Below are 13,860 nucleotides of genomic sequence, written 5' to 3' on the forward strand. Positions count from 1 at the left end.
AAAAGGATGTTTATGAACAAACCTCATTCTCTTCCACGGGTCTGACACAACCCAGCCCTTTATACTCCTTCTCTCACGGTTTCAGCCTGGAGGAACCTTTTAGTAAGTTGTTCTTCCAAGTCAGTTTGTTGCTAAAAATCTAAAGAAAATAGCCACACTGTTTTCCAAGAGGTGCTGCAATTCCACAGCCTCTGTCCCATGCCAATTGCCCCATCACATTTTCTGCATGGAGACCAGATGCGGATAGACATTTCTGATTGGTGCTAGAGTGCCAAGGATGGAGTGAGAATAACACCCCTGGCCTGGCCAGGTCTCCACTCTCAGAACAGGATAGTGGGACTTTCCTTTAGTTATAGATTGAGAGATGGTCGAAAAAGTAGCTACAACTTTGAAGAAATAGGAGACGGTACTCTACATTCAGGTCCTTTTCCGTTTATTTTAACAATCGCGGTACCCCCTCCTTTTTTTTTGAGCTGTTGCGAAACTTCTCTTTTTCTGGAATGGATCTGTGAGGGCGATACCTGTGATGAAAGTTCTGGAAAGTTTAATCACGGTGCAGGGTAGAACTGTTTGCTTCGCTGTACGTTTTCCAGTAGGTGATAAGGTCAAGCTATTATACTCTGAGAATGGGACATTTTCCTCTAGCAACAATGCTTGTACTGTATCTCCATGACTCCTAGGTATATTTTTGACCTTGAATGCATTTATTTATGTATTCAATAATTGGTGGGGTGTTTGATTTCAATTGCGGGAAACAAGGATTTAATTCAATGTATCTTACAAACGTGTTATTAAGCTCCTGGCCAAGGCAATGCGTCATATAAGGCACCAGACCAGACAATAATATTTAATGGTTGAAGAAAAATGCATTTTCCGATGCTTTTCACTTGGGCCTTTTGTCCTAGTAGTGGGTCTGAGTAATATTATAGTTGCGTGGTACACTATGATGGGGCATGTTTACCCCCATATCAAATTGTCATGTCGGATAATGAAAAGCAATATCTTAAATGTAATCCATTTCTAAATGCTACAGTAGTTGAATATGATTTGATATCGTGAAACTGATCTCCTTTACCTGTCGTCACCCTGCCCCCCCTCCCTTCTCAGAGTCCTGCGTTGGGCACATTAATCGGGGTGTACCTGCCCTGTCTGCAGAACATCCTGGGGGTCATTCTGTTCCTGCGCCTCACCTGGATCGTGGGCACCGCTGGCATCATGGAGTCCCTGGCCATTGTGGTTATGACCTGTTCCTGTGTAAGTAATATAATTATTTATCCAAACCTGGTCACGCGTGCATACATTTTATGTATGGGGGCCCCGGGAATCGAACCCACCTGATCTTGCCTCCTCTCGCCTGCCTTCCATCTTTGAGGACATGTATTTCCATTGTTCAAGTGGTAACTCAACCATCTTGTCAATATAATAGATCATCTTTGGTGATACTATTTATTTCAAAAGCTCCCTTTTGTACAACATCTTTGAAGGCTGTGGTCATTGATGTGAATGCTAACAGTATGTATATTATAAACTGTGCAGACAATGCCATCAGAATCTGCAAAATTACCAACCCATTATGAATTAGTGGGGTGGTGTTGTGTTAGTGTGAGAAAGAGAGCGGGAGAAAGATTGAGAGGGAGTGAGTGATTTAGTCAGTCCTGGTCACTGATCCCCCTATATTTAGCTGTGAAGCTCGACTTAGAGCGACGTAGAGCTCCCGCTACTGATGACACCTGGCAGCTTGATATCTAATCTTCTCTGTCTTGTCTCGCCACAAGCCTCGCTGACACACAGGGGCCTGGCTATATTTATTAACCCAGCCCCCTCAGACAATGGTTTCTCAAAGCCTTGGTGCGGCGGGAGAGAGAAAGGCTTAAGGCTAGGCTCAAGATTGAGCCCTTCCTGTCTTTGCGCTATCGGACGGAAGTACTCTCCTCCTCGCCCATCGGCTTAAGAGCTATGAACAATAGAAGCCACGCGACTCCCAGTGTGTTACCCAATGACTGTAATGGATTGAGCAGCTTTAGTGTGTGTGTGTGTGTGTGTGTGACACGAGTCTGTTGCTGTCTCTATGATCACTAAATAATAGTAGGCTTTACTAAGTAATAGTAGGCTTTAATTGTGATTGGCATACAGTTTAGCAGTGGTGTGAACCAATATTGTTTTGGACATGTGGAAGATAAGTTCACACAACCATGAATAAATGCATTCTGTCCTCTGGTAGTAATAATGAAGAAATGGTTTCTAACTTTCTACATGGCTAAATGCAAAGTATGTCAGTAAAGAATTGAAAGAATAGCCTACAGGAGAGGTGAGGGTTCTACATGGAACCCAAAAGGGTTCTACCTGAAACCAAAAGGGTTCTACCTGAAACCAAAATGGTTCTATCTGGATCCAAAAAGGGTTCTTCAAAGGGTTCTTCTATGGGGACAGCCGAAGACCCCTTTTTAGGTTGTTGATGGCACCTTTTTTTCTGAGTGTCGTTTGTGTCTTCAAAGATACACACATTCATCCTGTTCACTTCCACCTGGCTAGACATACACTGGACAGCACTTTCCATTTCACTCATTCCACACAACAGACACCAATGTAGCCTTCTGTTGAATGCTGCTTCCATTCAAATGGATAAGCTGTTTTTAGGGGGTAAATTGCCAGCTAATTGGCTTTTCTCCAGTTCAGCACATGGCCTGAAAGAAAAGCAGGAAGCAGGGGACAGGGATTTATTTTGGTCAATCATTGCCACCCGTGTCAGCTCAAGGGCAGGAGGAGTGTTATGTAACCACCAACCAGTTAGATACAAATATCCTTGAAACCCGTTAAACACTCCCGAAACAGACCAATTTCACGAAAACGGGGTTCATATCAATTACCCAGCCGCCCACGATTGTGTTCCCAAAGCTGTATAAGCCATAGCTGAGACATTTAGCCACTAAATGTAGGATAAGCTCCCCTTTTGATTATTTTTCTGTAGATTCCATGAGGTTTAGATTCAAAAATACAGCTCCTGCTGAACCTAATCTAATATTTAGAGATTTCGCTCTCTTTGCAGACAATGCTGACCGCCATATCAATGAGTGCCATTGCTACGAATGGTGTGGTTCCAGGTAGGTTTCCAACATGGATAATGGTACATTTCTACTTTTTCAAAATAAAATTGAGCTGCCCTATAATTCCCTTCACCTCAAGACATTACGTTGAATTTCAACTTCAAGATTAAATCGATTAGTGAGTTGGGTTCCAGCACCAGAGGGAACAATATATACCATTACACTACACCCTAAAGTGAGTTCCCCAAAGGCTGTTGTTGTGACTGACTCTGTCCCCCGTTGTTGGTCTGTAGCTGGAGGCTCCTACTACATGATCTCCAGGTCCCTGGGGCCAGAGTTCGGCGGGGCCGTGGGGCTCTGCTTCTACCTGGGGACCACTTTCGCTGGCTCCATGTACATCCTCGGTACTATAGAGATTCTACTGGTGAGTATCCTTTGCAAAGATACCATCATTTTTGTGACCACCTGCTCTGAACCGATAACAACACTGCCAGATAAGGCTGGTTTTTGAACGTGCAAAAACGCTGTACCTTTACTGAACTGAACTTCCCTGATGACACCCCATCTCCCTTCTCTTCCCAGACCTACATTGTGCCTAGCGCGGCCATCTTCAAGGCAGAGAAGAAGGAGGATGAGGCTGAGGCACTGCTCAACAACATGCGGGTGTATGGCACCTGCTGCCTCACCCTCATGTCCCTGGTGGTGTTCGTGGGTGTCAAGTACGTCAACAAGCTGGCCTTGGTCTTCCTGGCCTGTGTCATTCTCTCCATTCTGGCCATCTACGCCGGAGTCATCAAGACCGCCTTCGAACCACCAGACTTCCCGTGAGTCTAAACTCACAGCCTTGTATAAAAATACCACCAGAAACATCTAGAAGAGATCACACACATTACACTTACCTCGGATCCTACGTCTCCTCAGAACGTCTAAGGTCTCTGTTTTTTTTGTTTGTCAAATGTAATATTTCAATGTTTCGTTCTATATCCTCCTCCCAGCATTTGCCTGTTGGGGAACCGCACGCTGCAGAACCACAACTTCGACCAGTGCTTGAAGACGATGGAGGTGGACAACGTGACGGTCACCACCAAGCTGTGGTCCCTGTTCTGTGACTCTCCAGACCTCAACGCCACCTGCAACGAGTACTTCACCCTAAACAACGTCACTGTGATCCAGGGCATCCCTGGCCTGACGAGCGGTGTCATCAGAGGTGACGGGCTACCTTTACAAAGATTGTTTTAGACGGTGGCTATCTGCTCTATTCATGAATTGGCATTTTGTTACGGCAGATTTCTCCTAATGCATGTAATGAGGTCTACAAAACTGATTTGGGATGAAATTATCCAACAAACTTTGATTGTGCGATAAACTATACCTTAATGTAAAGCATGTGCTTCCTCTGTCTTACGACCCCTATCCTAATGGAAACCCTGATTACGATCATTAGTTTATTTGTAAAGCATAATGCCGTATGTGCTCCCACTATATTGTCTTTTTTTGTAAAAAATGTTTAACCTTTATTTAACTAGGCAAGTCAGTTAAGAACAAATTCTTATTTTCAATGACGGCCTAGGAACAGTGGGTTAACTGCCTGTTCAGGGGCAGAACGACAGATTTGAACCTTGGGGATTTGAACTTGGGGATTTGAACTTGCAACCTTTCAACCTTTCAGTTACTAGTCCAACACTCTAACCACTAGGCTACCCTGCCGCCCCTTTTGAAGCGCTTGTGAAAATTAGATTAGGAAGATGTACAGGAAGCGTGATCCATTCCTGAGATCCAACAGAGTGATGCTTGAAGAAAGTCTTGTCGAAGTGTTCCCTGGCTTATTTACTGACAGGATCTTTTTTTATATGACAGATGGGACTGTCTTCAGTTCAGTCAGCCCAGTATCATCTAGATCCATCATAGATTTATGCTGAACTGCAGGGTTACCACAGCCGCCAGAAGTCATAGTTTTGGGTTACCACAACGTCCAAGATGTTCAGGACATTCCAAATCTCTGACATTGATGTCCACTCCCCCATCATCACTTCCAAAGTCCTCAAATTCCCGAAGTTATGGAATTGGGCGTGTGCTGGCAGGTGATTGATGAGTTCCATATGAACTCTGTGTTCTTCCTTCAGAGGATAGGGACTAGTGATCTTTCTTTCTCTCTTCTTCTCGCTCTCTTTTTCCCCTTCCTTCTCTTCTCCCTCCCTCTCTCTCTCTTAACCACCCTCCACCCCCCTCCATCTCCCCCATCCCTCTCCCATCGCTCCATCTCCCTCTGCTCCATCCCACTCCCTCTCCCACCTCTTTTCTCCCTATCTCCTAACCACCCCTCCTCCCCCTCATATAGATAACATCTGGGGGGACTACGGTCCTAACGGCATGCTGGTAGAGAATAAGCACCAGGCATCAGAGCCGGCTGCAGACACATCCCAGGACATCTACATGCCATACGTGGCCAACGACATCACCACCTTCTTCACCCTGCTGGTGGGGATCTACTTCCCCTCCGTCACTGGTACGTTCACATGGATATCCACTTGTCAGGGAAGCGTTGCTAGGGTACACAATGGTGGATTTTTGTAGGTGGAAGGTGCTCTTTGGGAAAGGGATTAAGACCAAGGCACATTCACTTGTTTCAATTGGTTATTCGCTTAACACTTTAGAAGAACGTTCATTAATAAGTAGTAAGTAAGCAAGCATAAGTAAGCTATTTATAACTTTTTTAAATATTAAAAAAACATTTTTTTTTACATGAACTGTTGTTGCCGTGTTGATGGTAGACAGTAACCCGACCTAGACCCACCAAAGTACAACCTGCAGCACAGCTCTTACACAGCTCTTACTTTCTTACTTTAATGTTATAATACTTGCTTTCCCCTCTTCACAGGAATCATGGCTGGATCCAACAGGTCTGGTGATCTGAGGGACGCCCAGAAGTCCATCCCCATAGGAACCATCATGGCCATCGCCACCACCACCTTCATCTGTATCTTTAATGACAGCAACAACAGCCCAACCATCCACGTGTCTAATAGGACACATTTAAGCACCTACCAAATTATTATAAAACATGACAAGTCAATGTGTTGTTATATGTAAACTGTAAAGCTAGGTTGTATTCATTTGGGCACTCCATAGCAAAACGTAGCAAAACATTTTGCAATGGTAATCACAATTGAGAATTCCTTGTTGGACAAGTCCAGGTAGTCTCTCCCTGCTATACTCTAATCCATGTGGTACTCAAATGAATGTGACCCTGGCTGGTTTTTCACCTATGGTCCTCTGGAGGCCAATTTCCTTAATTGCGTCACCCAGACATTTCCTCTGTCATACTGTTTGGCGCCTGCATCGAGGGAGTGGTGCTCAGAGACAAGTAAGTGCTGTTTCACATTTCGCACTTGGTATGAAAGCAGCACAAATGTCTTGTTTATTTCTTGAGCCTCATCTGGACGTTCAATCTTTGCTTGAATTATTGTAGTTACCTTAAAAACTCCTGTTTTCTTAAGTAGGAACAGACCATGGGTTAAGGTGTCGTTAAGCGATAAGAAGCCCAAATAGTTTTTTGGGACATTGAAAAATTGGTTTGAAAACATCACAGTTTCCCCTTAAAAAAGCTATTTGTCTGTGACACATAGTAGCCCCTTGTTGCACATAGCACTGTTAGGTTAAGAGTTCAAGTTAATTACACTGGGCACACAATGGTCAACGGGTTTCTGTCTAGCTGGCAAGGTATTTTTCTACTTTCAGCAGCTTGGGTATGCATGTCTCTGTGTGTATGTGCGTATTGTCTGAGTAATTTTCTAATGAATACGTGTGTGTGTGTGTGTGTGTGTGTGTGTGTGTGTGTGTGTGCGCCCGTCTGTCCTAGGTTTGGGGACTCGGTCAAAGGGAACCTGGTGATTGGCATCCTTGCTTGGCCTTCCCCCTGGGTGATTGTGATTGGCTCGTTCTTCTCCTGCTGTGGAGCAGGTCTGCAGAGTCTCACTGGAGCCCCCCGGCTGCTGCAGGCCATCGCACGAGACGGCATTGTGCCATTCCTACAGGTCAGAACACACACACACACACTGTAGACACACACTGTAGACACACACACAGGAACACACACACTAACTCTCTGGAATTTCCCTGTGTCCCAGGTGTTTGGTCATGGCAAAGCTAATGGAGAGCCCACCTGGGCCCTGCTGTTGACTGGTGGGATCTGTGAGATCGGCATCCTCATTGCCTCTCTGGACGCTGTCGCCCCCATCCTCTCCATGTGAGTACCCCCATTTACTATCATCTCCATCTCCTCCCTCTTCTCTCCTGGTCTCAAACCCCTCTCCACTTGTCTGTCTGACTTTCTCCACCCCTTTCTCAACTTTTATTCCCATCTACCTCTCTCCCTCTCTCTCTACCTTTCTCTTTCTTTCCCTTCTTCCTTCCATCCCTCCCTCTCACACTTGCTTTCCCATCTATTGTAGCCTAAAAGTAGTGTTGCAGAACTGGTCTCTGGAGGTTTACTGACAAATGGTAGTCGTGTGTAATCTTACCACTTCCTCATTGTGTATCTCTCTCTCACTCTCAGGTTCTTTTTGATGTGCTACCTGTTTGTCAACCTGGCCTGTGCCCTCCAGACACTGCTGCGCACCCCTAACTGGAGACCCCGCTTCAAGTTCTACCACTGGTAAACGGGAGCCCCTCTCTCTCTCTCTATATGGTGCTGCTGGCTGTTCGAATGCCCTCTCAAATTAGCTTCACTGTTTTCTCCTGCTTTCTCAAGTACTATAGCAGTCTCTGTTAGCCTAGCAGCAAACCTCCTTACTCTACCTGAGAATGTTGTAATTGAGCTGAGTGGCAGACCCGCCCCCGAGAACACATTCTCTTTCTCTCTCTCTTGCTCACTCTCACTCACTCCCTCTCCATCTCTCTGAGATGCTGAAACTTCTTTGCAATTCGCCTCATTCATGGGGCACCCGCGCTCCTGCCGTTCTGTTGGTCACTCACGTGCCGTTTTCCTCACACAGCCCACCGCCCTTCTCCTGACCGGCGACACTAGCTGCCAGTCGGAAGCAAGATGCTTTTTTGTAGCTATTAAGAAGTAGAATGCCTAATAAAAACATGTCCCAAGAACTCTGCTCATCACAACTCAAATTACAAAATCATCAGTACTGACTTCCCACTCGTGTATGTAGTAAATAAGTAGTGAAACAGCATATTATTGAGTAGAACTTGTAAGAACTTGGCCAGGTCGCAGTTGTAAATGAGAACTTGTTCTCTACTAGCCTACCTGGATAAATAAAGGTCAAATAAAAAAATACTAAGTTCATTTTTTTTCATGAGTTTGTGGTGATATACTGGCACCTGGTGGTGACTAGAAGCAATTGCATAATATGAACTATTACGAATTGATGGTCCTTTAAAATAATTATTACTGCTTGTAAAACTTCTTGAAAGTCCTTGAATTTGACTTGCCACTGCCTCCACCCCTACTCGACAGCATAAAACTCATTACCCTAAACTGGCCAAGTATTCAAGGTCCACCCTTCAGCTCGTGTAAGCTTGTATAGTGAATGCACACACAAACACACCTGTATGGCGTGTCCAGCGATAAATGGATCTGTACTAAAACAGAGAAAGGTATTTGCTGTCTGGGATTAAGGTTCACAGTAACAGTAAGTATATACCACAGTAAAGCCCAATTGTGAGCTGCTGAGCTATTCCATGGAACGAGCTCAGTTGTTTGCAGTGCTATGGTGCATTCCGATTTCTATGGGCACATTAACCAATCAATCAATTTTATTTAGAAAGCCCTTTTTACATCAGCTGATGCCACAAAGTGCTGTCCAGAAACCCAGCCTAAAATCCCAAACAGCAAGCAATGCAGATTTAGAAGCACGGTGGCTAGGAACAACTCCCTAGAAAGGGAAAGTAAGGAACCTAGGAAGAAACCTAGAGAGGAACCAGACTCTGAGGGGTGGCCAGTCCTCTTCTGGCTGTGCCAGGTGGAGATTATAACAGTACATGGCCTAGATGTTCAAACATTCATAGATGACCAGCAGGGTCAAATAATAATAATCACAGTGGTTGTAGAGGGTGCAGGTCAGCACCTCAGGAGTAAATGTCAGTTGGCTTTTCATAGCCGAGCATTCAGAGTTCGAGACAGCAGGTGCGGTAGAGGGAGAGAGAGAGTCGAAAACAGCAGATCCAGGACAAGGTAGCACATCCAGTGAACAGGTCAGGGTTCCATAGCCGCAGGCAGAACAGTTGAAACTGAAGCAGCAGCACGACCAGGTGGACTGGGGACAGCAAGGAGTCATCAGGCCAGGTAGTCCTGAGGCATGGTCCTAGGGCTCAGGTCCTCTGGAAGGGGAGGGAGAGGGAGAGAGAGGGAATTAGACGGAGCATACTTAAATTCACAAAGGACACTGGATAAGACCGGGTAATTAGACCAGATATAACAGACCCTAGCCCCCGACACATAAACTATTGTAGCATAGATACTGGAGGCTGAGACAGGACGGGTTGGGAGACACTATGGCCCCGTCCAATGATACCCCCGAACAGGGCCAGCCAGGCAGGATATAACCCCACCCACTTTACCAAAGCACAACCCCCACACCACTAGAGGGATATCCGCAACCCACCAACTTACTACCCTGAGACAAGGCTGACTATAGCCCATGAAGATCTCCCCCATGGCACGGACCCGAGGGGGCGCCAACCTGGACAGGAAGATCACGTTAGTGACTCAACCCACTCAAGTGACGCACCCTTCCTAGGGACGGCATGGATTGACATGTGCTATCTTGTTTTGAACCGAGTACCCTGCAGAGTATCTGAATTAATAGGATAGGTTTGATTACTTAAGGAATCAGCTTGTCATTTTTGGGCTGTCAAAATGTACTCCTATATGACTGACTGTGACCTCCATGCTCTCGTCCGTCTCTCGTACTCCACAGGGCTCTGTCTTTCCTGGGCGCCAGTCTGTGTCTCTCCCTGATGTTCATCTCCTCCTGGTACTATGCCCTGGTGGCCATGCTGATCGCTGGCTGCATCTACAAGTACATTGAATACAGAGGGTAAGAGTTACCGGATTCCACAGTAGCACGGTACATTGGTTCCCTTATCACAAACAGGACGCATGTTAGATTGTGTTTCTGAGTCCTCCTTCTTCTTGTTCTCTCAATCTTCAGGGCGGAGAAGGAGTGGGGTGATGGTATAAATGGTCTGTCTCTCAATGCCGCCCGCTACGCCCTAATTCGCCTGGAGGAGGCGCCGCCCCACACAAAGAACTGGAGGTGTGTGTGTGTGTGTGTGTGTGTGTGTGTGTGTGTGTGTGTGTGCGTGCGTACGTGGGATTAGGTTTATGTGCAAATACGTTTGTTTGTGCCATCATTGATGCCGCATTTCTGAACAACCAGCAATAACCAACTTTGTGGCTGAACAACCAGCAATAACCAACTTTGTGGCTGAACAACCAGCAATAACCAACTTTGTGGCTGAACAACCAGCAATAACCAACTTTGTGGCTGAACAACCAGCAAAACCAACTTTGTGGCTGAACAACCAGCAATGACCAACTTTGGGGCTGAACAACCAGCAATGACCAACTTTGTGGCTGAACATCCAGCAATAACCAACTTTGTGGCTGAACATCCAGCAATAACCAACTTTGTGGCTGAACAACCAGCAATAACCAACTTTGGGGCTGAACATCCAGCAATGACCAACTTTGTGGCTGAACATCCAGCAATAACCAACTTTGTGGCTGAACATCCAGCAATAACCAACTTTGTGGCTGAACAACCAGCAATAACCAACTTTGTGGCTAAACAACCAGCAATAACCAACTTTGGGGCTTTCTCAACAGTATAATTTTATGCTGGAGAACATAGTGAATTGGTACCATTTGTCATCTGAGTAATCCAGAGAAAGAGTTACTATTTGATGAATCGCTGAACCTTCTATGTAATCTCACTGTAAAAAAAGATACCAGTAAGCCTAAGCATAGCAGCCCCAGGACTGTGCCTGTCCAAAAAGTGGAGCATTTACATCAGGAAAGAATGAGGTCAGTCTTTGGTCCTCTCCCTCATTCACCTGGCATCACCCACAGTCCCATTTCCAGGGAAAGCCCTAATCTACAGCGTCAAAATCAATATTTCTCCCTGTGCCATCTGGCCTGATGAGAATGGCAGGCTACCAAGTACTTACTCCCATACATCGCCCACGCTCGGCTCGCGACGCGCCCCTAAGCCTCTTTACACAGTAGCTGGCAATGTGCCACCAGCCTTCGACAGCAGGACCAACACTGGAGCCGTTAGGAATCCTCCATGTCTGACAAGTAGTATGGAGCTGCGGCTCAGAGGATTGTTTCTTCATTCTATGTAATGTATTCTCAGGGAATTTGGTGATGTTTGTTTATTTTCCCCTGTTCAGAGAAATTAGTAATTGAAGTTGTTAGGTGTATGTCCCATCCTGCATCCTGATATTACCAGGTTCTGACCACTAGATGGTGCTGTATTTTAAAAGCATGGGAACCGGTTAATAACATTCTTTGATGTGGAGCATACCTAGCTAATGTTTTCTCTGTTCCAACATTAAACCAACTCGGAAGTTCAACGATATTCAGAGTTACTCCACAGAAGCCGCTCCTCCGTGTATAATTCCGTGGGCCTAATTCAGATAATGCATGTCATAACAAGGTACCCAGCTCTTCAAGGCAATCTTCCTCCATCCTCTCTCACCTCACCCTCAAATTTTCAGTTGCATCTTGCACCCTACACTGTGATTAGCAGCACTGTGTGTGTGTGTTTGTCTTTCATTATGACTAACCCATGCTGTTACGGCAAAATACAATTTGCTCTTAATTACTTTCCTATACAGATGAAATCGCTTACCCACTCCACAGCACTGATTGGTGAAGTAATGTAATGTTGAGAATCACCTAACAGCACCATCTAGTGGTCAGAACCTGGTAATACCAGGATGTAGTATGGGACATAAACCTAACAACTTCAATGACTAATTACTCTGAACAGGGGAAAGAAAAATCACCAAATTCACTGAAAACTTTACACAGGATGAAGAAACAATACTCTAAGCTGCAGCTCCATTCTACTTGTCAGACATAGAAACATGATACTGAAAACTGGGTAGGATTGGCGTGGGGGGTCCGTGGGTGGGATTGGCGTGAGGTGTGGGGGGTCCGTGGGTGGCTTTTGACCGTTTTGTTGGATTCCTCATATCTTACTCATCGTTAGAAAAAAGTTTGGTCCAAATCGGATGTTAGGTACTATATTTATTTAATATTATATGAATCCTAGAAATGAAAATGGCCAATTTGGGTGCAATCAATTAGGTCAAATTATATTTCAACAAAATAATATTGCAGGAATGCTAATCTTATCTGTTTCTAACTACATAAATGATTTCATAAAATCTGAGATGCTGGGTGTCATGGCTTGCTGAGATGACATGGAACGACCCATTACTTAATCCAATCAGCTGCAGCCATCAGGAATCCCATCAATAGATGTGTTTAAAAGTTCACCTTTAGCCGTGCAGGCTTATGGCAATCTCATTTTGAACTCAAATGTCTGTACAAATGTCACTGCAATGTTCCCAGGTGTTAATACAGATAGCTAGACAATAATCTGAAATTCAATGCCCTTTATCATCTCATCATCAAAGCAATGTGTTGGACCAGTATGGGTCTTGGTCAGCCTTGTATAATACAATACAGTATGACTTGTCTAATGGTTCACCGCACCTGTCTTCCCGGGTCGTAGGCCCCAAATGCTGCTGCTATTGAACCTGGATTCTGACCACGCCGTGAAACACCCACGCCTGCTCTCCTTCTGCACCCAGCTCAAAGCAGGCAAAGGCCTGACTATCGTGGGCTCCGTGCTGGAGGGCACTTACATGACCAAGGAGGCCGAGGTCAAGAAGGCCGAGCAGGTACTGTAGTCACGGGCTCAGCTCATACACCGTGGATAAGTCTCAACAGTCGTAAGTTAGATGTGTCCTATGTGTCTGAGAGAGACCTGTTTAGGGAACCAACCAGAGAGGTTTAGTGGCTGTTGACATTTCCAGTGTTATTCCACTGGCAGAGACTGCCTGCCTTCTACTGGTAGACCAACATAGACATTAATTACCAGGTTGAGTCCATTCCGATTGTGTCAAGTCAGTCTGGCTGTGGTAACTAGTGGAAACCTTTTCTCACTCTTCGTGACTTTCTCCAACAGAACATCAAGTCGTCGATGACGACGGAGCGTACCAAGGGCTTCTGCCACGTGGTGGCGTCGTCCAACCTGCGTGATGGTTTCTCCCACCTCATCCAGACAGCAGGCCTTGGGGGCATGAAACACAACACGGTCCTCATGGCCTGGCCCGGCACCTGGAAACAGTCCAACGACCCCGTATCCTGGAAGAACTTCATCGGTGAGTCAGTGTGACCCACTTGGATTTGAGACCACACCAAAACTGTCTTAACATTAGCTCAGGATGTTTACTTGTCATGTGAGCATAACCCCTATCACATGGTACTAAACCCCATGCAATACCATTACTGAGATGGCGTGCATTCGCTAATTTAACAGCATTTCTCTCTGTCCCCTCCACAGAGACTGTGCGTGAGACCACAGCGGCCCATCAAGCCTTGCTTGTGGCCAAGAACGTGGACAGCTTCCCCACCAACGCGGACCGCCTGGGCCAGGGCACCATAGACGTGTGGTGGGTTGTGCATGATGGAGGACTGCTCATGCTACTGCCCTTCCTCCTTCGCCAGCACAAGGTATCTATAGTGACGCCATTCACAATCTGTTGTGGTGGAATATTACAAACACGC

General features: G+C 45.7%; 1 protein-coding gene across 10 annotated transcripts in view; it reads left to right on the top strand.

Moving 5' to 3' along the window:
* Window positions 1-13,860, top strand: part of slc12a7b (solute carrier family 12 member 7b) — a 64,453-nt gene that overhangs the window by 37,799 nt on the left and 12,794 nt on the right. For all 10 annotated transcript variants that reach the window (XM_090199627.1, XM_021562701.3, XM_021562702.3 and 7 more), the window contains exons 4-19: window positions 1,108-1,254; window positions 3,047-3,101; window positions 3,338-3,468; window positions 3,627-3,868; window positions 4,040-4,251; window positions 5,383-5,550; window positions 5,923-6,021; window positions 6,351-6,408; window positions 6,904-7,078; window positions 7,172-7,290; window positions 7,600-7,698; window positions 9,974-10,093; window positions 10,208-10,312; window positions 12,803-12,971; window positions 13,259-13,454; window positions 13,637-13,806. In XM_090199627.1, coding sequence (XP_090055753.1) covers window positions 1,108-1,254; window positions 3,047-3,101; window positions 3,338-3,468; window positions 3,627-3,868; window positions 4,040-4,251; window positions 5,383-5,550; window positions 5,923-6,021; window positions 6,351-6,408; window positions 6,904-7,078; window positions 7,172-7,290; window positions 7,600-7,698; window positions 9,974-10,093; window positions 10,208-10,312; window positions 12,803-12,971; window positions 13,259-13,454; window positions 13,637-13,806 — 2,265 coding nt within the window. The remainder of the gene's footprint in view (window positions 1-1,107; window positions 1,255-3,046; window positions 3,102-3,337; window positions 3,469-3,626; window positions 3,869-4,039; window positions 4,252-5,382; window positions 5,551-5,922; window positions 6,022-6,350; window positions 6,409-6,903; window positions 7,079-7,171; window positions 7,291-7,599; window positions 7,699-9,973; window positions 10,094-10,207; window positions 10,313-12,802; window positions 12,972-13,258; window positions 13,455-13,636; window positions 13,807-13,860) is intronic.

The sequence above is a fragment of the Oncorhynchus mykiss genome, chromosome 15 (genome assembly GCF_057628025.1).
Source record: "Oncorhynchus mykiss isolate SJ-2025 chromosome 15, ASM5762802v1, whole genome shotgun sequence".
Taxonomy (NCBI): Eukaryota; Metazoa; Chordata; class Actinopteri; order Salmoniformes; family Salmonidae; genus Oncorhynchus; species Oncorhynchus mykiss.